General features: G+C 43.8%; 1 protein-coding gene across 3 annotated transcripts in view; it reads left to right on the forward strand.

Annotated features, from left to right (window-relative positions):
* The first annotated feature begins 3,356 nt into the window (after positions 1-3,356).
* Positions 3,357-25,492, forward strand: part of LOC109905666 (max-binding protein MNT-like) — a 31,119-nt gene continuing 8,983 nt past the window's right edge. For 2 of the 3 annotated variants that reach the window (XR_004203157.1, XM_031790782.1), the window contains exons 1-4: positions 3,357-3,625; positions 9,729-10,398; positions 10,864-10,905; positions 11,463-11,574. Coding sequence is in view for 2 of the 3 variants with exons in the window: in XM_031790782.1 (XP_031646642.1) it covers positions 3,553-3,625; positions 9,729-10,398; positions 10,864-10,905; positions 11,463-11,574 (897 nt within the window). In the remaining variant the exon portion in view is untranslated. Of the gene's footprint in view, positions 3,626-9,389; positions 9,560-9,728; positions 10,399-10,863; positions 10,906-11,462; positions 11,575-25,492 lie in introns of those variants that run through there. The other variant, XM_031790783.1, reaches the window with a different exon arrangement.

Here is a 25,492-nt window from a genome sequence, read left to right on the forward strand (position 1 = left end):
CTCCTCCCTATAGGCTGTCTCATCGTTGTCGGTGATCAGGCCTACCACTGGCAGAGAAACAATTAATTCAGCCTCATTTACGGCCTTTAAAAAAACATGGCTGACTTGCTTAATCAAATGTGGTTTCTACTGACAATTGAGATGTACAAACTATGGCATAAGGGAACGACAAGCAGATGAGGCAATCTGTAATTTCAATTAAGACATTAATGAGCAAGCGACGATGGACATAGTCATAACTATTTGTTCAACACTTTTACAACGACAGAATTCAGAACATGGGCCGTTCTTACAGTGTACTCCCTGTACAACAAGTCAGAACCGTAAGATAAGTAAAGGGGGCATATAAACATTGAAAGCTCTTACAATATTCAATGATTACATTTCTCTAAAACAGGTGAAATTAAGGTGAAAATAGACAATTTGGGGTGAGACACATTGACATGCAAAGACCCAAATGGCGTTGAAAAAAGGTACGCCGTAATAACATTTGACACGTTAAATACTATCAGTAGCATTAAAAGCTGTACAAAAAAAGTTGGCAAACAAGCAGACACCGGCCACGAACGATGTTTACAATACCGCATTGGTGAAAATAGACAATTATTAGGCTAAGGCACATGGGCTACTAACATCTTACTACACAACATACACTTAGTATTACTTTCTTAGCTACCGTATACATATCTCCCTTGCATATTACATAAGGTCATTTTTGGTCTTTTGTGGGCAATCTCTGGATTTATTGGGGGGGGTGACAGCCACTCCATTGAATAGCAGGCTCACATTAGTAGTTACTTTACAATGCATGCAGTTAGCCACTGATTCCTTCCAGACTGATTGTTGAACTTGCAATTTCCAATTTGTTGTGTAATCTTTGACCGATGAGCACGGATATGTTTTATCTATCATTTCTCTTCATATGACAAGGATTTGCCAGTAGATTATCGACTTGATTTATGATGACTGGTAGCTAAGACTTTGAATGTAAGATGTTGACATGATCAGTACAATGAAAGCTGCTGTACATAACTTGATTTGATGTCATTTTATCTGTGGTCAATGACAATGAGCCTTCTTGGAATGGCACTTGTAATAATTATATGCATAGCATATAATCCATAGCATCTCCCACCTGTAGCACACGCTCCAGCAGGTATATCTCTCTAGTCACCCCCAAAACCAATTCTTTCTTTGGCCGCCTCTCCTTCCAGTTCTCTGCTGCCAATGACTGGAACGAACTACAAAAATCTCTGAAACTGGAAACACTTATCTCCCTCACTAGCTTTAAGCACCAACTGTCAGAGCAGCTCACAGATTACTGCACCTGTACATAGCCCACCTATAATTTAGCCCAAACAACTACCTCTTTCCCAACTGTATTTAATTTTTATTTATTTATTTTGCTCCTTTGCACCCCATTATTTTTTATTTCTACTTTGCACATTCTTCCATTGCAAAACTACCATTCCAGTATTTTACTTGCTATATTGTATTTACTTTGCCATCATGGCCTTTTTTTGCCTTTACCTCCCTTCTCACCTCATTTGCTCACATTGTATATAGACTTGTTTATACTGCATTATTGACTGTATGTTTGTTTTTACTCCATGTGTAACTCTGTGTCGTTTTATCTGTCGAACTGCTTTGCTTTATCTTGGCCAGGTCGCAATTGTAAATGAGAACTTGTTCTCAACTTGCCTACCTGGTTAAATAAAGGTAAAATAAAAAATAAATAAATAAATAAAATAAATATGGCAGGACCCAAAGGGTTGAAATTGTGGATGTCTACCCTTACTAAGGACTAAAACTTGGTGATGAAGTACTGTCCCCATGAGTGACAGAACACTGAGCCAATCACGGTGCAATGCTCCCATTTTCTGCTGGCTCTCTACCACCACAGAAAGCACTGAGCTAGGCTGAAACACCTGCATTTTGGAGCTGCCTTACTCAAGAAAACAGTGTGTGTATGCAGCTTTATTAACAATTATATATATTTTTTTACATTGTTTGCAAACTGATGTGACATGTATTAATGCCAAAATAACATGCAAAACAGGCAAGCTCCCCAAAATGTGGTGTGTATGTGTAACAGTATAGCCTCTGTCTCTCTCCTCGCCTGGGCTCGATTTCACATCGGTTACATACATATAATTGTATTTTTTGCGCTACACATGTGGGGCTCAAAACAGGTGACCTGCCCTGAATGAGAGGTCACCACTGCATACACAGCAGGACTTTGACTTGATCAGTTCCTGTGTGTGAGAATCATGGGAGGTCAGTGATTTTCATGGGAGGTCAGTGACTTTTGATACATCACAGTTGCTTCCATTCACAAGAGGTGCCACTTAAATGATTGGTTTGGATTTATGGTACCCTTGGTCTTGGAAAACAGTTGAAAATAGCTGTCAATCCAGTAAAACCCACAAACAAGCATAAAGATACATGCTGTCCACAAAGTAACAGAGCAGTTACTGCTCAGAGTTAAACTGAGGAAAATTACTACTCACCCAACAGCCAGCCAGCGAGTGTCCACGACCTTGCGCCATGTGGAGAGAAAAGCTCTTTATCTTTATATAGCAAACATTTTAATTGCTCTTGTTTCAAGCCGCCCTGCCCAGTGCCACCTTGTTTATTAATGAACCATTCCACCATGCCCTTTGTCTGACTACTTGTACCTTTATGATGGCAACTACAGCAAATGTTTGCAACACGGTCAATAAATGACATGTTTCCCTTTACATTACTTTAAACAGACATTTGTGATGACATGTATGGTGGTAAATATTTTGGTAAATATTTTGTATTTTATTAGGATCCCCATTAGCTGTTGCAAAAGCAGCAGCTACTCTTCCTGGAGTCTACACAAAACAGGAAACATTACATAATACAGAACATTAATAGACTAGAGCTGAAGGACAGAACTAGGTTTAAAAAAGAATGGCACACGTAGCCTACATATCAATGCATACACACAAACTACCTCGGTCAATGATGGCTGGTTGCTAAGGCCACTGACCCAGAGACCGGATCATAATATGAGAATGATGGCTACTTTCAAGCTCAATACTTTGTTGTTCTCGGCTGGTGATTAGCTATTAGGCAATGATATGTTAATAATATATAAACGTGTTGTCGTGAACGGACACAGACAAATCGTGGATTAGGAATCCATGAGAAAACGTGTAGTTTGTGATGAGAAAACGTGTAGTTTGTGTTGTAGCATTATGAAATGCAATGCCAGTATGTCAAGTCATTTCAATACTCCATGTCGTGTTTTATTTGTTATTTTAGTGTATGGGAGGGAATACATGTGTGGGCGGTCTTATATTGTATGCTTTTGGCCCTGATTTGTTACCTACTATACTCAGCGCCATCTTGTTGCAACTCCTCTACGTATGTGGAAGAGTTTCTACGAGGGGTATCCGATTACCTTTTTCTTCAATTTTGCTGACTGAAGTACTGGATCCTTACACTGAAAAATAAAGTGCATAGCCTGTAACATTCGCTTAATTTTTGCTTGTAACATTTAGTTTCCAATACGGAGAAGAAATGAGCATCGAGACGCTTTTAGAAGCAGCCAGGTTTTTGGAATTGCAAGCCCAGCAACAACAGAAGGCACGTGGTATGTAAAGGTTACAATCAATTATCGTTTTTTTTTTTTAGATGCTTTCAACGTTACGATTTGAAAGGATCAAACTAATTCGTTATTTAGATGTGTCAAATCTATAAGATTATTCTCCTGGGAAAAGATAATCTGCATGCATTTAACCTCAGTCATTTTTTCTTCATAATTAAACATTTGGTTCATAATGTAAGATTAAGTGCACAGTTGATTTGTATTGCCTTTGTTTGCGTTGGGTCGTGACTAATCAGACGTCCTTGTCTCAAATGTCTTGAGCAATTGGTGTGATTTCAAATAGTAGCCTATTTCAGATTGGATCATTGTGCTAAGAAGTTGGCTACAAATATATCATTTGGATGTGTGACAGGACACAATGTAGCCATGTGAATTCTACTGCATTACAAACTCGTCGATCGACGCGCCTCCTATCAAATCTTGAAACGATCGTGTTTATTTGCAGCACTGTTTCCAACTATGAGCTTTCGGCCAAACCATGTAAGTTTAACATCTAGCGACGACTTTTAAAGTCGTATAGTAACCTTCTTCATTATTTTACATTTTAAAAAAAACTCATCTCAGTAAAGGGCGGTGGCGACGCCAGTGCTGAAGACGTTTTACATCATCTGACCTGACATATCAGGGGATCATATGACAGATTCAGGTTTCCCTCTCGGCTCCTGTGGCGCTCAATCTTTTGAATTCCTAAAATTGCTGTATGAATACACCATTACATGTATGTGATTTCGTACATGACACTTTTTAAAACTGAAATGTAGGCTAGATAGAACATGCCTAGTAAAGAAACCTTCGGCTAATCACTGAATGTTTTTTTGCTTGTTGCTGGTGACGTGTCCAAGTTGACCACGCCCCATCTGCAACGGGGACCGCCCCTTTCACCACGTGCATGCTTGGCACTCCTACACTCGGAGGCCCCCTCGTTCCCTCCCTGTTCTCTTCTCTCTAGTGCTGCTGCTAGATCAGTGTGGAAGAAAGTAGGGCAGTGTTTCTCCCTTTCTACTGTACTCACTCCTCTGCTATGTGCTTTGGTTATATAAGCAGAACTACACATGTTTTTATCCCCAACCTATCAAGGCCATAGAGCTAAACACAACCAGACAACATTTCAATAGATCTTTAGTAGTAAGTCAAGCAAGCAGTGCAAACATTAATCAAGTTTTTCCTGTACTTTGAAAGGGTGTATGTTGTTAGATAAGAACACGTGGTAGGTAGTCTTGAGTCAACCAATTTACCAATGAAAATAGTGTTTTAATTGACACACTAATGCAGTAACGTTATACCAGACTTGACTCTCACCTGGATTCACAAAACTATCTTTATAAATAGCACGGGAACGAGGCTATCCTCAACTATGCCTCCGATCTTACTGGAAACCATGGAGTGGGCGTCATTCTCTCACACCATAGGTCAATGCTTTCACATCTGATTACTCTTTGGTTGAGAACCAAAATGGTAAAAGAAAGGACAACTCCTTCCTCTACCTTATTCACAGCTGTGTATTCACCAGTCATTCATTTGCAGAGAGAGGACAGGAGTTATGACCTGTGTACATAGTCAATAGTCATTAAAAGCTGGTGACTTTAATGTTTCCATAGTGTTTTACCCACTTCATACTGTGACCAAGTCAAGGCTCATCCTATATAACTACTGTTGTACACACCATTTCTATTAATGTCTATACACACTGACCAGAAATATCAACGCCACATGCAACAATGTCAAAGATTTTACTGAGTTACAGTTCATTTAAGGAAATCAGTCAATTTAAATCAATTCATTAGGCCCTTATCTATGGATTTCAAATTATTGGGAATACAGTTACCCCAGAGAGGGGCGTGGATCAGAAAACCAGTCAGTATCTGATGTGACCACAATTTGCCTCATGCAGCAACGACACATCTCCTTCACATAGAGTTGATCAGGCTGTTGATTGTGTAATGTTGTCCCACTCCTCTTCAATGGCTGTGCGAAGTTACTGGATATTACTGGAACACACTGTCATACACGTCAAACCAGAGCAACCTAAACATGCTCAATGGGTGACATGTCTGAGTATGCAGGCCATGGAAGAACTGGGACATTGTAGCTAATGCATGTCCATACCATAACCCCACCACCACCATGGCGCACTCTGTTCACAACATTGAGATTGGCTAACTGCTCGCCTACACAATGCCATACACGTGGTCTGCCATCTGCAAAGTACAGTTGAAACCGGGATTCATCTGTAAAAGCACACTTCTCCAGAGTGCCAGTGGGGAAAATGCTCACCTTCAATGAAGTTGGTTTCGTCTCTGAACTGCAGTCAGGTCAAGACCCTGGTGAGGATGACAAGCACGCAGATGAACTTCCCTGATACGTTTTCTGACAGTTTGAGCAGAAATTCTTCGATTGTGCAAACACACAGTTTCATCAGCGGGCAGAGTGGTTGGTCTCAGACAGATGTGGAGGTCCTGGGCTGGTGTGGTTTCACGTAGTCGGCGCTTGAGACCAGTTGGACGTACAGCCAGATTCTCTAAAATGAAGTTAGTGGAGAAATTGACATTCAATTCTCTGGCAACAGCTCTGGTGGACATTCCTGCAGTCAGCATGCCAATTGCACACTCCATCAACCTGAGACTTCTGTGACCACTGTGGTGTGTGACACAACTGCACATTTTTCGTGACTTTTTATTGTCCCCTGCACAGGGTGCAATTGTGTAATGATCATGCTTCTTGATATGCCACACCTGTCAGGTGGATGGATTATCTTGTTAATGGAGAAATGCTCACTAACAGGGATGTAAACAAATTTGTGCATACAATTTGAGAGAATATTTTTGTGAGTTTTGGAAACTTCCTAGGCTCTTTTATTTTAGTTCATGAAACATGGGAGCAACACTTTACGTGTTGCGTTTCTTAAAATAATTTTGTTCAGTGTATATTTATATTCTCGGACTCTGACATTTCTCGTTCTGATATGTGTGTATTGTTAGGTATCACTGCACTGTTGGAGCTAGGAACATAAACATTTCGCTACACTCGTGATAACATCTGGAAAATATGCGGCCGATTTGATTTAGGAGTTTTGACACCTCCATTGCCTGTTCAACAAATGACAAGCTCACAACACTGCACTTAAACGATGGTTCAAGTATGTCATGGGTTTTTAAAGGACCATCCTTCTCAGATTCATGTAGAGGAGGACTTATTCCTGGCTCTGTTGTTAACTAATACTGCGTTTGACCTTTGAATCCTACCCTGGGACTGTGACTGAGCAAGGCCTAACCAATCCAGTCCTTCGGGGGTTTGGCCTAACCAATCCAGGCCTCCTGGGTTTTATGGGTTGTTCTTGAATGTGGGAGAAGAGTACTTAATGGACTGAATCTTCTCAGGGCTGCTGAACTTTGAACTCTGACTGCACTTTGTCACTATTGAGTGTACCAGATAGGCCTGAGGTAGAGGTTAAACACTGATGATGGTGTTTACACTGATGACAGTGCTACAGTGTGCACTAATGAATACAACCCCGGGTCTTGGACATTTACATTTTTACTAACTTAAGTAGATCTAGTTCAGGTCAGTATAAAGGCAAATTGTTTCTTTCTAGATAAGGAACAAACATACAAAGACCTCTTCTGATCAACAATTTACTAGTGTTATAAAAGGCCAACCAAAATATAGTTTCAGTTTGAGCCGCTCTGTTTAATCTTCGTAGGCAGTATGTAGAACATCATCAACTCTTCATATCTAAGACCGAGGAGGCTTTCAATGTCACCGTGACGATCTGGCCTCTGCTGTGCTGGGGAGAGTAGATCTGTTGCTTGTTCCTATTGCCTGGCTCTGAACAAAATATGACCAATGTCTGTGTTAACTGCAAAATCATGTTCCGTGTGTGCCTTGGCCTCTTTTGGAAGATGCACAGCCAGATAGCATTATTATGACAGACAGACACACACACATACACTGTTATTTATTCTTTGAGACTTTTCGCTTTTGTCAATATCTTCGACTACATGCAGCTTCACCCTCCCTGTAATCAGGTAAATTACCACAGCTTGGGCCCAATCCACACACTGTTGTATGTCCTCAATTTATCCCACGCTTCTGAGAAGTTCTCTGAACAACCCAATTGAATCAAGTCTCCCACTGAATTGTATATGGTGGTCTAAGGAAAGGGAACATTGTGTAGCTACCGTGCTGTAATGGCCATGTTTAGCTCAGATCTGCTCAACCTCTTATCGATGTAAAGGTTGGGCTGTAAAGCTCTCTTGTGTCTGACTGGTTCTAACACCACTGTTACCATAGCAACTGGACAACCCCCTTCCCCCGCCCCCCATAGTATCTACACATTGAAACGCATGCTGTTGGTGATTCTCCAATCCGATTGGATGAAGAGAGGTAAGGTCGTTGCTAGAACTCAGGGATTCAACCCCCCCTCTCTTCCTTTGTCTCTCTGGCTTGTCCAGGTTGTCGTCTTTTCTCCCCCACTCTAAGACGAGAATGTGTTGAAGGAGCTAGGAAAACGCAATCGGAGCTCATTCTCAAGGACCGCACGTGGACCTAATGTTAAGAGCATCAGTACTGAAACGTTCTAACAAACAAGTTGCTTCTTAAATAACAGACAAGTTCACGGAGCGTTTTGCTCTTCAATTGAAGACATTGAACAATCTCAGTACTGCACTAACATCAACACAATGTGTTTGTTCAGTTTTCAGTCCCAACATTGGGTTAGAGGGCTGAATAAAAGCTTTGTCTAATTGATTTGCTGCCACAATACATTTTCTGATGTGTTTCCAACCGCGTCCTGCAGCTCTCTCTCTGAGGGCTTTCAGTAGATGTGGAGATATCACACATGGAAGTTTCTCAGAAAAAAACTATTCTGCTTCAGCTCAAAGTTACAAATACTTCATTACAGTATTTAGGCCTACACATATTACAGTCGTTTCATATGGGTCCCCAGTAAGAAGATTAGTTTGGGGAATTACGGAAGCTTGCAATGTCCCAACAGAACATATCCCTTTTTACATGCCAGTATGACCTGGATTGGGCAAGAGGCATAAAACCTGCTTTTACTTAAACACACTGACCTTGGAATATACCCCACTTCCTCTTCAAATAAAATGTCTCGCACTGAGCTCAGCCCAGCTTTTACCACACATACACTGTCAGTCCTCCTGTCATACTGCAGACCTGTAAGTGTGTAAATCCACTCATAAAAAGAATAAACAGAATTAGAGTTTTGTCTTGTAGCCAGCCAGTGCCAACAAGAGCAACGTTGTATAAATTGAGGACTTTGGCTGCCTCGGAAATGGCACCTATTCACTATATAGTGCACTACTTTGACCAGGGCCCACAGGATTCCCTCAAAGACGAGCTGCGTTAATATGTCAATTCTTCTAACTAGTCTCAAGGTTCTGGCTGGCAAGGCATTGCGGCTGCATTATACGGCTCTTATAAGCTGGCAGAGGTCCAGGAGGCAGGATGAGGTCTGGCTGCAGGTCTGGTATGAATGTATGTCAGCATTGTAACAGCCCTATTGAGGTGTCTGGCATCGTATTTCAATTCAGAACATGCAACATAAGCTGTAAACATAGTGTGCTAGCTAGGTGAATGGATGGCAGAATGCTTCCTTCCAGCTACCCTAGTGTTCCTCCCCTGTTTTTGTTTATTGATTGTAGTATTCATTGGGAGTGAACCTGGCTGTCAAACTCACTAGATGGAGATTAGTCAAATGACGCTGGAAATGTTGTCAGACATGTTTCTGCTGGTACCTAACCTATGCTGCTTGACCTATTTGAAAATGATGTTCTCTGGTCATGGCAGAGGTTAGAGGTCATTGCTGTCAACCCAGTGGGTGGTGAAGTCTACGTTACCAGAGCTAACCTAACTGCAGTCCCAGAGCTATGGAGGAGTTTCCTTTTTTAGACTGTCAAGGTGGCGTATGGAGAAATGTTTTTGCACTTTTCAGATGTTCCTTTGTTGACAAAGCTAGTACAATCAAAATATTTATTGATAAATTGAATGAAATGCTGGTAACATTCTTGGCTCTTACAGTTGCTAACGTGCTCTAGCCTGTAACCGTGCCTTCTTTCTCTCCCCACAGAGGAGAATGAGCTGAGGGAGAAGCTTCGCCTCCAACAGCTGTCTGACCACACCCACAGGCGCAATGATGTCACTTCCTACTCCCCCATCCAGATGAACCATGTGACCAGAGCAGAAGAGCCCTGCCCCCATTCGGAGCGCCGCCCCGTCCCTGTCCCGCCCCCACTGCCACCCCCCTCCATGCCCATTACTGTCATCCCTATCCCCATGATGACCTCCAACCACACTGGTCTGCCCCCCACTGTCCCAACCCCCTCCTCCACCACCCTGTCCCCCCAGGCCGGGGCAGCACCCTACCTGGCCTCCCCCAGGAGGGACCCTCACTCCCCAGGGCACGACCACCAGGGACAGGGTGCACTTTTGGCTCTCTCTCCTCCGGTGAAGACAGACCACTCCCACCACTTGCCTTTGACCCAATCTGGCAACCACAAGCATCGCCACCACCATCACCTTCCGCAGATGGTTTCCCCCCAATCTGGCAACCATAAACTGCTGCAGCAGCAGTCGCCCCAGCTGGTGCAGCCCTACCTTGGCTCCATCGTCTCAGCCCCCCAGCTGCATGCCTTACTTCCCCAGCCAGGGCCCCCACAGACACCCCGTGGGGCCCAGACCAGCCCTTTTGGAGGCCGAGGCAGCCCCCCTGACCTGGACGGGAAGAAAAGGCCTGGAGGGTAAGTGGCCAATTTTGTTATTTATAAGAGAGATGGTTTGCACTTTGGTTAGATTTCTTTTTTCTCCTTTTGCATTTTTAGTTTTCCTTTTTTTTTTGGGGGGGGGGGCTATTTTGTAGCAAAGAGTGTGTGTAGATGTGATTGTAAGTTAAATGTTGAGTGGTAAGGTAAAAATGCTATCAGAAATCACAAACCATGAAAAGTCACTACACTGAAGGATTTTTGGACGAAATAACTCTTGGATTATGTACTCTATAATGAGTGTCCTGATTGGTCAATTGAGCGGTAATCAGATCCAATTAGCTGCCTGTGCATATTATACAGTATATTGTTTAAGTAAAGTAACAGAGATGATGGAGTACTTTTATATTTGTTGGTTGATTTGATTCTTGTTCAGTGAGTCTCGTCGTCTTGCCCATTCTGGACACCCAATCTTATAATGTGCTCCGATCTGTGCTTTTACAGGGCAGGGACAAGAGAAGTACATAACAAGCTTGAGAAAAACAGGTGGGTGCATCTCTCTCCCATGGTCACCTTTTATTAAACAGTGGATTGAGCTCTTTGCACAGGGCAGTTTAAGGTTATGGTGAGATTAGGTGTACACTTATTGCCCACGTCTTTTTTCAACCGACTTGCTTGCTTACTTCTCTGTCCTGTTCTAAGAAAAAAAATTACTCTTATTTATTCACTAATGTCTAATCTATAGATATGGCATTTGTCAGACAATAATTGGTCATATCTTGGACTTTTTAATGGCTTTCAATATTCTGATTGTACTTCCCTGTACTGTAGTAGTAGGCTTATAATGGCCAAAAACAGGACCAAGCAGAGGAGTTGTTGCCTTACCCCTGCCTGTATCCTTTAACACAGACGTTTTACCACGAAAACAGAAACCTGTTCAATGTGTCTCATGTTAGTAGTAATTATTTATTAGCCCTAAATGGGAAATTGGTTTGCAACATTTATTTCTTTAAAGAAGCTGAATGTGTGAAATCAGACCTCATCCTCCCTCTCACTAAGACTTCTCTCTCTACCCTTCTTTCATCCCTCCATCCCTTACTCAGACGGGCTCACCTGAAGGAGTGCTTTGATACCCTGAAGAAAAACATCCCCAATGCAGATGAGAAGAAGACCTCTAACCTCAGTGTCCTGAGGAGCGCCCTCCGATATATACAGGTAAGCAAGCTAAAATAACTGCATGGTTGAGCAAAGGACTACGATGGAATTGAGTTCGCTGTTGAATGAAGTGTAGATTTTCACTCTGTGTTTTCACCATTTGAATGTGTGGATTTTCCAGTTTTCTAATGTTACTTGTTTCCCTGTCATTTTTGTGTTGTATCTCGTAGGCTTTGTTTGAAGAAAGTAGAGTGTAATGATTAGTGGTTTCGACTATTTCAGCCACACCCGTTCCTGACAGGTGTATAAAATAGATCACACAGCCATGCACTCTCCATAGACAAACATTGGCAGTAGAATGGCTGAACTGAAGAGCTCAGTGACTTTCAACTTGGCACCGTCATAGGATGCCACCTTTCCAACAAGTCAATTTGTAACATTTCTGCCCTACTAGAGCTGCCCCGGTCAACTGTGAGTGCTGTTATTGTGAAGTGGAAACGCCTAGGAGCAACAACGGCTCAGCCCCGAAGTGGTAGATTACACAAGCTCACAGAACGTGACCGTTGTCTCATTTACGTGTAAAAATCGCCTGTCCTTGGTTGTAACACTCATGGTTTCAAACTGCCTCTGGAAGCAACTGTAGCTTAGCTACTCAGGAACATTCACTGTCTTCTTGATAAGCAAATCCATTGTAGATTTGTCTTTATGTTGTAAGTTATTGTCCTGCTGAAAAGTGAATTTCTCTCCCAGTGTCTCCATTCTGTTACTTTTCATCCTGTAAAACACCCCAGTCTTTGCTTATGCCAAGCATACACATACCATGAGGCAGCTGCTCATTGATCGGTTGTTGGCTTTGCATTTAGTATTACTTCAGTGCCTTTTGTACTAGTTATTCTGTATATTTTTGTTCTTTTCACGCTGTCATTTAGGTCATTATTTTGGAGTCACTACAATGTTGTTGATCCATCCTCTTGTGTTCTCCCATCACAGCCATTGAACTCAGTAGCTGTTTTAAAATCACCAATGGCCTCATGGTGACATCCCTGAGCAGTTTCCTTCCTGTCCTGCAGCTCAGTTCAAAAGGACGACTGCATATTTGATGTGTCTGGGTGGTTTAATACATCATCCAAAGCATAATTATTAACTTATATTTAATATCCTTGATTTTGGAATGAGATATTCGACAAGCCGGTGTCCACATACTGTTGGTCATGTAATGTGCCTTTTTTATGTGTGAATACTTGAACAGATTTACTAAATTAAACCCATTTTTAGCAGAATTCCTAGTGATATTTGTAACCTACTTTTTTGTCATTTTTCTTTTTCAGGTACAAACTTTTTACACAAACTAACCCTCCCTGTTGCTGACCCTTGGTTCACTGTCTGGTGGTGTTGCTAGGAACCATCTGAGCATTGAACTTTTCTGTTGCTTCTTCATTGTCAAGTGAAGATTGCCTAGCCCTTTGTCTCCTGCTGATTGTGTGTGAACTACTGAATGCCTGATCCACCACTCCTACAGGTGGCGGCTTGTGTGGGAAAACTGTCTGGGACAAAATTGGTATAAACGGCAATTCATTTCAGATGAACTAAGATGATAACGATTCTTATTTGTTTTAGTGCCAGTAGGCTATTGGAGCTGCTTTGTATATCCTTAGCTCCTTGGTGTTCTTGGCAATGTCATTAGGTCTGGTCAGGTTAGTCCAGGTGAGGACTGGGGAGGAAAGGGAGTTTCTAGTCTCTAGCAGAAGGCTAAACTGTTTGGATATGCACTTCTGCCTGGGGTATAGGCAGACCAGAGTCTCCAAAATGTACCAAGAGTTATTTCTTTTTTTATATACACTTTTTATTTAGCTTATTTTTACGTGATTAAAACCTTTTTAATAGACTTTTGTGGTTGAAAAGGAATGACTGTAAGTGGTTCAATGCTGTGTGATACAGGCAGGTAGCATATCGAAAGCTATGTGCGAGCAGGGGACTGGTGTACAAAGGTCTTGAACAAACCTAATTTAACTCTGGAGTGATGTGATGGAGTTCCTGTTGCTGTGTTCGCTGTGTGTGTGATTGTTCAAAATATATGCAGTACCAGTCAGAAGTTTGGACACACCTACTCATTCAAGGGTTTTCTTTATTTGTAATAGTTTCTACATTGTAGAATAATAGTGAAGACATCAAAACTATGAAATAACACATGGAATCATGCACCAAAAAAGTGTTATACAAATCAAAATATATTTTACATTCTTCAAAGCAGCCAGCCTTTGCCTTGATTACAGCTTTGCACATGCTTTGCATTCTCTCAACCAGCTTCACCTGGAATGCTTTTCCAACAGTCTTGAAGGATTTCCCACATGCTGAGCACTTGTTGGCTGCTTTTCCTTCACACTGTGGTCCAACTCATCCCAAAGCATCTAATTTGGGTTGAGGTCTGGTGATGGTGGAGTCCAGGTCATCTGATGCAGCACTCCATCACTCTCCTTATTGGTCAAATAGCCCTTACACAGCCTGGAGGTGTAATGTGTCACTGTCCTGTTAAAAAACAAATGGTAGTCCCACTAAGCACAAACCAGATGAGATGGTGTATCGCTGCAGGATGCTGTGGTAGCCATGCTGGTTAAGTGTGCCTTGAATTCTAAATAAATCAGACAGGTACACCAGCAAAGCACCATCACACCACGACCTCATGCTTCACGGTGGGAACCACACGTGCAGGGGATCATCCATTCACCTGCTCCGCGTCTCACAAAGACACGGTGGTTGGAACCGAAAAATCTCATTTGTACTCGTCAGACCAAAGGACAGATTTCCGTCGGTCTAATGTCCATTTCTCGTGTTTCTTGGCCCAAGCAAGTCTCTTCTTATTATTGGTGTCCTTTACTAGTGGTTTCTTTGCAGCAATTTGACATTGAAGGCCTGATTCATGCAGTCTCCTCTGAACAGTTGATGTTGAGATGTGTCTGTTACTTGAACTCTGCAGCACAAATAAATGCTACATTCTGAATTTGGTAACTCTAATGAACTTATCCTTGGCAGCAGAGGTAACTCTGGGTCTTCCTTTCCTGTTGTGGAAAGCGCTTGATGAGTTTTGCGACTGCACTTGAAGAAACTTTCAAAGTTATTAATTTTCCGCACTGACTGACCTTCATGTCTTAAAGTAATGGTGGACTGTCGTTTGTCTTTGCTTATTTGAGTTGTTCCTGCCATAATATGGACTTGGCCCTATTTGGTAAAATACCATCTTCTGTATACCACCCCTACCTTGATTGGCTCAAACGCATTAAGAAGCATAGAAATTCCACAAATTAACAAGGCACACCTGTTTTAATTGAAATGCATTCCAGATGACTACCTCATGAAGCTGGTTGAGAGAATGCCAAGAGTGTGCAAAGCTTTCAAGGTAAAGGGTGTCTACATTGAAGAATCTCAAATATAAAATATTAACTCAGCAAAAAAAGAAATGTCCTTTTTTTTCAGGACCCTGTCTTTCAAAGATAATTAGTAAAAATCCAAATAACTTCACAGATCTTCATTGTAAAGGGTTTAAACACGGTTTAACATGCTTAATTAATGAACATGCACATGTGGAACGGTCGTTAAGACACTAACAGCTTACAGATGGTAGACAATGAAGGTCAGTTATGAAAACTTAGGGCACTACAGAGGCCTTTCTACTGACTCTGAAAAACACCAAAAGAAAGATGCCCAGGGTCCCTGCTCATCTGCATGAATGTGCCTTAGGCATGCTGCAAGGAGGCATGAGGACTGCAGGTGTGGCCAGGGCAATAAATTGCAATGTCTGTACTGTGAGATGCCTAAGACAGCACTATAGGGAGACCGGATGAACATCCTCGGTGGCAGACCACGTGTAACAACACCTGCACAGGATCGGTACATCTGAACATCACACCTGCGGGACCGGTACAGAATGGCAACAACAGCTGCCCGAGTTACACCAGGAATGCACAATCCCTCCATCAGTGCTCAGAGAGTCCGCAGTAGGCTGAGAGAGGCTGGACTGAGGGCTTGTAGGCCTGTTGTAAGGCAGGTCCTCACCAGACATCACCAGCAACAACGTCGCCTATGGGCACAAACCCACCGTCGCTGGATCAGACAGGACTGGCAAAAAGTGCTCTTCTCTGACGAGTCGCGTTTTTGTCTCACCAGGGGTGATGGTCGGATACGCGTTTTATCGTCGAAGGAACAAGCGTTACACCGAGGCCTGTACTCTGGAGCGGGATCGAGGTGGAGGATCCGTTCTGGTCTGGGGCGGTGTGTCACAGCATCATTGGACTGAGCTTGTTGTCATTGCAGGCAATCTCAACGCTGTGCATTACATGGAAGACATCCTCCTCCCTCATGTGGTATCCTTCCTGCAGGTTCCTCCAGCATGACAATGCCACCAGCCATACTGCTCGTTTTGTGCGTGATTTCCTGCAAGACAGGAATGTCAGCGTTCTGCCATGGCCAGCAAAGAGCCCGGATCTCAATCACATTGAGCACGTCTGGGACCTGTTGGATCAGAGGGTGAGGACTAGGGCCATTCTCCCCAGAAATGTCTGGGAACTTGCAGTTGCCTTGGTGGAAGGGTGGGGTAACATCTCACAGCAAGAACAGGCAAATGTGCTGCAGTCCATGAGGAGGAGATGCACTGCAGTAATTAATGCAGCTGGTGGCCACACCAGATACTGACTGTTACTTTTGATTTTTATTCCCCCCCCCCCCCTTTGTTCAGGGACACATTATTCCATTTCTGTTAGTCAGATGTCTCAAATCGATACATTTTATTGGTCACATACACGCACGCGGTTAGCAGATGTTAATGCGAGTGTAGCGAAATGCTTGTGCTTCTAGTTCTGACCGTGCAGTAAAATCTAACAATTCCACAACAACTACCTTATACACAAGTGTAAAGGAATAAATATGTATATATGGATGAGCGCTGGCTGTGCGGCGTAGGCAAGATGCAGTAGGTGGTATAGAGTACAGTATATACATATGAGATGAGTATGTAGGGTATGTAAATATTATAAAGTGTCATTGTTTAAAGTAACTAGTAATACGTTTATTACATCCAATTTTTTTATGATTTAAAGTGACTAGAGATTTGAGTCTGTTGGCAGCAGCCACTCAATGTTAGTGATGGCTGTTTACCAGTCTGATGGCCTTGAGATTGAAAAACAGCTTCTGTCTCTCGGTCCCATCTTTGATGCACCTGTACTGACCTCGCCTTCTGGATGATAGCGGGGTGAATATGCAGTGGCTCGGGTGGTTGTTGTCCTTGATGATCTTTTTGGCCTTCCTGTGACATCGGGTGCTGTAGGTGTCCTGGAGGGCAGGTAGTTTGCCCCCGGTGATGCGTTGTGCAGACCTCACTACCCTCTGGAGAGCCTTGTGGTTGTGGGTGGAGCAGTTCCGTACCAGGCGGTGATACAGCCCGACAGGATGCTCTCAATTGTGCATCTGTAAAAGTTTGAGGGTTTTAAGTGTTAAGCCACATTTCTTTAGCCTCCTGAGGTTGTTGGGGCGCTGTTGCGCCGCCTTCACCACGTCGGTGTGGAGGACCATTTTGTCCGTGATGTGTACGCCGAGAAACTTAACTTTCCACCTTCTCCACTACTGTCCCGTGGATGGGGGGGTGCTCCCTTTGCTGTTTCCTGAAGTCCACTATCATCTCCTTTGTTTTGTTGATGTTGAGTGTGAGGTTATTTTCCTGACACCACACTACGAGGGCCCTCACCTCCTCCCTGGAGGCCTTCTCGTCGTTGTTGGTAATCAAGCCTACCATTGTAGCATCGTCTGCTAACTTGATAATTGAGTTTGAGGCGTGCATGGCCAACGCGGTCATGGGTGAACAGGGAGTACAGGAGAGGGCTGAGAAGGCACCCTTCTCCACCCCACTGGGTGGAGATGTTGTTTCCTACCCTCGAAGTCCAGGACCCAGTTGCACAGGGCGGAACTTGTCTGTGGAACATGTTCAGTTTGTTTCCATTGTTGAATCTTATGTTCATACAAATAAATAAAAATTAAATGCAGTTGACAGAGGACGTTTTTTTTTATTTATTTGGATTTAACACTTTCTTTTTTTTGGTTACTACATGATTCCATGTGTGATTTTCTCACTTTTGATGTCTTCACTATTATTCTACAATTTTAGAATATAGTAAAAATAAAGAAAAACCATATAATGAGTAGGTATGTCCAAACGTTTGACTGGTACTGTACACACACACACACACACACACCCCTATCCTCTGCTGGTGAGAATCTGATCCTGTGTGTGACAGCGGTGGGGTTTTACTCCCTGGGAGGCAGGGTTAGGAGCGCGGGAAACTAGGGCAGTGTGGGTCCACAGAACTCATGTCACCCAATCTCCCTCCTCCCCCTGCCTCCCTCCTCTCTAGTGTGTCGTGCTCGACTAGCAGACTGACCCAGCACCCCCACCCCTTCTCGACAGCCAAGCTGGATTTAGGGTGTATTTAAAGCACATGTACCGGCCGGGAAACAAACAACTACAGACATTTTCCACTCGTGATGTATTTGCACTGCAGGGCAGTCTCCATTTTTAGTCGTAGGAATTTAGCTTGAGCTTATTTAGTGAAGAGGGAAGTCAGAATATGTTTTTTTGGATGGGGGAGATTGAGTTTATTTCCAGCTTAAATATTGCATGTTTGCTGGACTGAAATACTGGTTAGAATGTTTGAATTACTTGAATTACTTTTGAAGTTATAAGTATGTGACACAGGCCAAAATGTGTGTAGTTGCTTCATGTTTCCAGTGCTACAACACACCCACATTCTCTGGTCTTCCCTTTATTCATCAGTTTACTGTAAGTGGCTCCTTCTCAGTGCTCATATCTATGGACGTCAGACTGAGACCAGGGTTTCCTGATAGACGAGCTGAGTACACACACTAGCCTATTGCGGGCTCTCTTCTTGGTAACAGTTGAGTTGTAGAAGTCGTGCTGAGTCACGCAGTTCTCTTCCCTAATTGTTATTGGTTGAGCTCCAATAGTGGTGGGTTGGGGGAGAGCGAGGGAGGGGTGAGAAGAAAAGGAGATGGATGGGTGTTTTAAAAGTGCAGCGTGTGATCGCTGTCGTTCAGACATGGGACAGTACTGTGCAGGACAGACACGATTCCCGACTGCACGCGCCTCTCTCCCCGCATGCTCCTTCCTGATCCCCTCTCTTCAACCTTTTGTTGTTATTTAGGCTAGGGGCAGCATAGCGGCAGTATAGTCTGCTAATATGACCAATGAGGACCAGACCAGAGAGGTTGAATAAGAGGATTTGGGCAAAGGATTACTTTTCATTTGATTCATCTTTGGGCAGTGATGCTGGCAGCCCTGTGTGTCTGTCACCTTTGTTGAACAACATGGCCTCCTGGGTAGGAGTGCTGATCTAGGATCAGTTTAGCCTTTTGGATCATAATGAATGACTTATTTTGGTCAGAAGGGACTTGATCCTAGATCAGCACTCCTACTAGGATACACTTTATGAATACAGACTCTGATCTTCAGGCCGGGTGTCTTATCAGAGCATGTCTCTTGTTTTGCACTGAGGTTGGTGTCACTGTGAGGCTACTTCTCGCCAAAAGCCACTCTGCTGAGAAGTCAAGTCACACTTCTGTTTAATTTCTTCCTCCTTTCATAGAAGTGACTGAGAGTGAGTAAGCTAGCGAGACCAAACCGAACGAGGAACTTGAATATAACGCTGCCTGCCTGCATCACGTGTTAGTGGGATTCTTGTGGTGTCTAAAACCAACACTGGTGTGTAATGTTTCAAAGATTCTGCTGCTTGCAAGCATTACTTCCGTATGCTTCTCGGTTTGATGTTTTTCTCAATACTTTATCCTACAGTAGTTTGTTGTCCTATGTGTTACGCTATATTTTTAGATTTTACGACTGTCTAACGTGGGATGTGTTTCTCTATCTGACCTAATTGCTGCTGTCGTGTGTGTGTGTGTGAGAGAGGGAGAGAGAGCGGCTGTACTCTCTGCTGCGCCATGGCTGGGACTCTTAAACGCTAACGTTCTCAGCACTGGGGCTCCTCCCTCTTCTTTCATCCCTCCCTCCATCCTGCTTCACTCTGCTCACAGGGCCACATGAGCAGAGAGCACATGGCTAGCCAGAGCTATATGATGTCACCCCGTGATGGGCCCTCCTCTTCGCCCCGCCCACAGCTCAGTGCTAGCTAGCTCCTCTCCTGGAACTGCCTGGGAGGGAGGCTTAGCCACTAACTGAAGGGAAAGAGGGAGGGTGAAAAGGGAGAGAGGGGACATGAGTAAACACCAGGCTCGTTTTAACCAACCTATTAGATTTCACTGACGGCAGAACGACTCTGACGGAACCTGTTTGGGATGCAGAAGAGCTGTGTGTTGGAGGGCAAATGTGCTTTTCCATGTGGTGGGGAAGCTGCTCATGTCTGCTACAAATCATATATTATAAATATAATACAAAGTAATTGATTTAGCAAATATGTTAAGAGTAGCTCATGTTTTGAGTTTGTCACAGGCAGAGATTTTAACCTAGTTCAAATCCAATTCTTTGACTCAACTGAAACATTTTTCTAATGCATTCAGTCTAAAGGAGAAATAACTGTTCTATTTAGAGGAAATCACAGGATGAAGTCTTAGTGTTTTATTTGTAAGGATTTACGTCATCAAAAGAAGTCTCTATAATACTGAAGTGGGTCACCTAGTTGGTCATTTCTGATTCTGAAAGACACGTCCTTTTAAAGCAGCACCAGATCCCATCACATATTATTGGGACGGTCAGACAGTGTGTTTTTGGCTCAGCCCCCCCCGTGAGGGTGAGCTTTGACCCCAGCTGGAATAGTGAACTATTACTTCCACTGGTCTGTCCTCATTGGGGTTTGTGTGTTTGTTTGTTCCTTGGTCAGCTCCTATTCCATCTGTAAGAGGTTTAACACAGAGGGGAATTAACCCTGGCTGAACATTAATGCTATTTACTAGGACTTGGAGGAGCCTGGGAATGAACTCGGGGCACTTTGGAAATTCTTTGTTGGAGTCTAAATCAACACCAATGAGGCTACTTGTTGAGGTAATGTAGGCAGGTACTCAAGGCGGGCTTAGGTGTGTCCCCCAAATGACACCTTATTCCCTATATAGTACACTACTTTTGACCAGAGCTACTATGGGACCTGGTCAAAAGTATTCCCTGGTAGTCCTGTGTGGGTCAGTTGGTAGCAAGGTGCTTGCAACGCCAAGGGTCGCGGGTTCGATTTCCCCCTGGGGTCACCCATACGAAAATGTATGCACACATGACTAAGTCACTTTGGATAAAAGCGTCTGCTAAATGGCATATTCTATTAGTGCACTATATAGGGAATAGAGGGCCATTTGGGACTGAGCATTCAGTATCTTCTGTTTTGAAGCATTATTGCAGTGTTGAAACCACATCTTGGTCAGGTCTGAGCCATCAATTTTCAAGAGCAACAGAATTGTTCTGCTCTTTTCAGTTTTACGAAAAGGTACTGTTCCTTTACCCAAACTGTCACAGCAATCTTACATGTTGTGTCATTTCCTCCAGCTCTGTCTGTATAAAGTACATTTTGACTCACAGGTTGCATATAACGGATGTTAGAGAAGTGTGTTTCCAGTTCAGTTCCACACAGCCGGTAATTACCACTCCATCCCCTGCCAACTGCTGAGGTGGTGAGAAGAGGGCACAGTTGCTGTCTGCAATGTTTGTATTGTTCATGGTGCTCTCATTCTAGCAAAGATTGATAAGGATTTTGATAGTGGCCTTTCGTCCTCAGCAACTCTTTCTCATAGTGACTGACAACACTGCAGCAAGGTCTGGAACACTACGACTGTATAACTCATTACATGGCAAGAACTCTCAAATTAGGCCACTTACCACCCAGTTTGAACACCGATGCACGCACACAGCGCTTGCGCACACACCCTAAAGTAGGTATTTTCCACTAAAAAGCGACTCTTTTGTTGTTTTTGCCTAGAGCCACTTGAAGTTTTCTATTCCAACTTGGGATCTAGAGAGAAGACAACACACAGGTTTACGGTTACTGATGATCACAACAAACGCTAGTGAAAAGACCGTTGTCCCCCAGGCTAATTACCAAGCGCCGTGCACTGAAGGACTAGTTTGTCTGCAATGTGGTTGGCTGCCTGCTGCTCACGCTATCTAGCTTAGGCTAGCCTAGCGCAATCTGTCTCCGCTGTGCTGCAAAAGTGATTCAGTGAGTACAGCCTGGCTGCTCCCTCCTCCCCCGCTACTCTCCCTCCCCCTCGGTCTCCTCTCTGCGGGGCCATGTGCTCAGCACCCGCATTGCATGTCATGCCGCCTGAGCTGTGTTTATACACACACACACACACACACACACACACACACACACACACACACACGGCACAGTGAAACCTGCTCTACTTTCTTTCACAAAAACAGATCTAAACGAGGCCACACTACTCCTCGAAGGAAAGGTGGGGGGAAGGGAGGGAGTCATGTTTGTCACGTGCGAATGAAACAAAAGCTAATTGTAACCTCATCTCCCTTTCTCCCCCTCTTCCCTCGTTGTAGTGTGGACTGTCTTGTCGTAGCTGCAAACCTCTTTTTCAGTGTTTCTAAGGATGGTAGGGACTTAGTGCTTTCGGAAAGTATTCAGACCCCTTCTCTCTCTCACACACACAGTACCAGACGAAAGTTTGGACACCTACTCATTCCATTTTTTATTTTTTTTTGTGACTATTTTCTACATTGTTCTACAACTGAAATAACACAGAATCATGTAGTGACCAAAAATGGGTTAAACAAACAAACAAATAAATCTCAAATATATTGTTTTCAAAGTTGCCACCCTCTGTCTTGATGATAGCATTGCATACGCTTGGCATTGTCTCAACCAGCTTCACCTGGAATGCGTTTCCAACAGTCACCAGCAAAGCAACCACACACCATCATACCTCGTCCTCCATGCTTCACGGTGGGAAACAACCATGCAGAGATCATCCATTCACCTACTCTGTGTCTCAAAGACACGGCGGTTGGAACCAAAAATCTCATTTGGACTCCTCATACCAAAGGACAGATGTCCTTTGCTCGTGTTTCTTGGCCCAAGCAAGTCTTCCACATGCTGAGCACTTGTTGGCTGCTTTTCCTTCAGTCTGCGGCCCAACTCATTCCAAACCATCTCAATTGGTTTGAGTTTGGTTGATTGTGGAGGCCAGGTCATATGATCTTTCTCGGTCAAATAGCCCTTACACAGCCTGGAGGTGTGTTGGGTCATTGTCCTGTTGAAAGGTACCAAAAAAACTCTGCAGCATTGAAGGTCCCCAAAAACACACTGGCCTCCATTATTCTTAAATGGAAGAAGTTTACCAAGACTCTTCCTTGAGCTGCCCCCCCCCCCCGGTCAAACTGAGCAATCGGGGGAGAAGGGCCTTGGTAAGGTTGGTGAACAAGAACCTGATGGTCTCTCTGACAGAGCTCCAGAATTCCTATGTGGAGATGGGAGAACCTTCCAGAATGACAACTATCTCTGCAGCACTCCACCAATCAGGTCAGACGTAAAAGGCACATGACAGCCCACTTGGAGTTTTCCTAAAGGACTCTAACCACGAGAGACAAGACGCTCTTGTCTGATTTAACTTTTTGGCCTGAATACCAAACGTCATGTCTGGAAGAAACCAGGCACCGCTCATCACCTGGCCAATACCAATGTTTTTCAGTTGTAGGGACTGGGAGACTAGTCCGGATCGAGGGGAAAGATGAACGGAGCAAAGTATAGAGATACTTGACGAAAATCTGCTCCAGAGTGCTCAGGACCCGACTGGGCGATGGTTCACCTTCCAACAGGACAACGACCCTAAGCACACAGCCAAGACAGCGCAGGAATGACTTCAGGACAAGTCTCAATGTCCTTGAGTGGCCCAGCCAGAGCCTGGACTTGAACCCGATCAAACATCTCTGGGGAGACCTGACAATAGCTGTGCAGCAACACTTCCCATCCAACCTGACAGAGCTTGAGAGGATCTGCAGAGAAGAATGGGAGAAACTCCCCAAATTAAGGTGTGCCAAGCTTGTAGCGTCATATCGAAACAGACTCTAGGCTGTAATCGCTGCCAAAGGTGCTTCAATAGAGTACTGAGTAAAGGGTCTGAGGACTCATGTAAATGTGATATTTAATTTAAAAAAATGTTTTATACACTTGCAAAAATGTCTAATCCAGTTTTTTTGCTTTTTCTTTATGGTGTATTGTGTGTAGATTGAGGAGGGAAAACATCTATTTAATCCATTTTAGAATAAGGTTGTAACGTAACAAAATTGGCAAAAAGTCTAAGTGGTCTGAATATTTTCCGAATGCACTGTAGTAGTAGGTGGATCAGTACAGGCTGATGCTGAAGAGGTGCGTCCATGCTTTCTCTGGTTTCTTGTCCTGTGTTCTGTAGTATCCATCTGCTGTTCTTGGCCTGTTTCAAGTACACTGTTCTTAGCTTGTCTCACCCTAGCTGTTGCTGTGTGTTCTCTGTTCTTGAATGGGGGCTGGGGCAGATATCCTTGCTTGTGTCGACTACAGTTATAGGTGGTGGTGGTGGTACAGCTTGCCTTGCAGAGTGTTTTGACTTTCTCCAAGGACAGTATTGAACAGCCAAGTGCATACGAATGGCAACTACAGCTAGTATAGCAAGCAGATGGAGGTGTATTAATGGCTAGAAGCAGCTAGCTACTAGATCGTGTAGTGACAGGGGTGGGGCCATAGTGGGTGTTGGTGTTTGTAGAGCAGTGAGTAGTACATACAGCATCTTTCTCGCGGGTGCTCACTGTCTCTGTCTGTATGAGTCATAGCACTAGGCCCAGAATTCCACCGTGTGTTCATGAGCATGCTTGCAAAAGACATGCCCCCACACTCGCATTCACACATAACTGTCTCCGTGTTACAGCGTTGGCTTTATGACTGCGTTCTACAACCGTTTTTTTTTACCTTGTTATTGCATTGTTTATTTGGTCGCTGATGTATGTTTCTGATGCCTTTTTAATATTCTACCACTGTACAACTGACGCACTGGGACAATGTGCTGCTTATCACCTGACATGTTGCCATGGAAACAATGGCGGTTTTCAGCTGTTGCCGTGACAACAAAACGAGGGGGGCGGTCTGATTGGAGCAGAGTGCTGTCATTATTCATACAGTTATGTTGGTGGTGAAGACCACCCAGACCGGCTGGGGTCTGTCTAGGACCATAGGTGACTCACCACCAGTCAGGGGAGTCTGCAGCAGTACTCCTTCTACTGGACTGATGGAGCCTATAACAACACCAGACTGGCTGTCTTAATCGTTTTAACTCTACCCTAACATTTTAAATCAAGACCGAATGAAAGATCTGGTCTTCTTTAGCTTTAGTCTGCACAACACTCATCTCATTATATATTCACACACACATCTCCTTTCTGCCTTCCAAGGTAAGGAGCAGTTCACACGTAGATTTAGACACGTCATAGGGTTTGGGTTGTGTTTCAGTGTGAGGGGCCTGGGTTTGTGTGAGTGACAGCACAGCAGAGCATCTTATCTGATCCTGGTTGAAGACCCGCAATTGGCCTTACATCTGTTTATACTTCCATACTGAAAAGCAATTGTACAAATGTATGTGTACCTAGTCTCTCACACACAGCTACATTATACACAATACAGGAAGTCCAGGTCTGTGAGAACACAGCTTTATGGCTCTGAGTCAGATGAGTCCATCCTTGTTAGCCTTGTCGTGATTCTAGTCTTCTTAGTTTCGTCCTGATTGGCTAGTCGTGATTCCATGGTCTTCCGAACCTAGTCGATTGGGCAATACCCACTGGAGGAGGGGGAATGAAACTCAATGTCTTTGTCTCTCATAAAGTCAATGTAAAGGTTTCCTGTCCTGGCAGACTTCATGGTGTTCTTCCTAGTTGTTTTCTGTCTCCCAGGCAGACTGACAGTATAATCTCTCTGTCCCGGCTGCTCTCCCTCCGTACAGA

Source organism: Oncorhynchus kisutch, linkage group LG15 (assembly GCF_002021735.2).
Source record: "Oncorhynchus kisutch isolate 150728-3 linkage group LG15, Okis_V2, whole genome shotgun sequence".
NCBI lineage: Eukaryota > Metazoa > Chordata > Actinopteri > Salmoniformes > Salmonidae > Oncorhynchus > Oncorhynchus kisutch.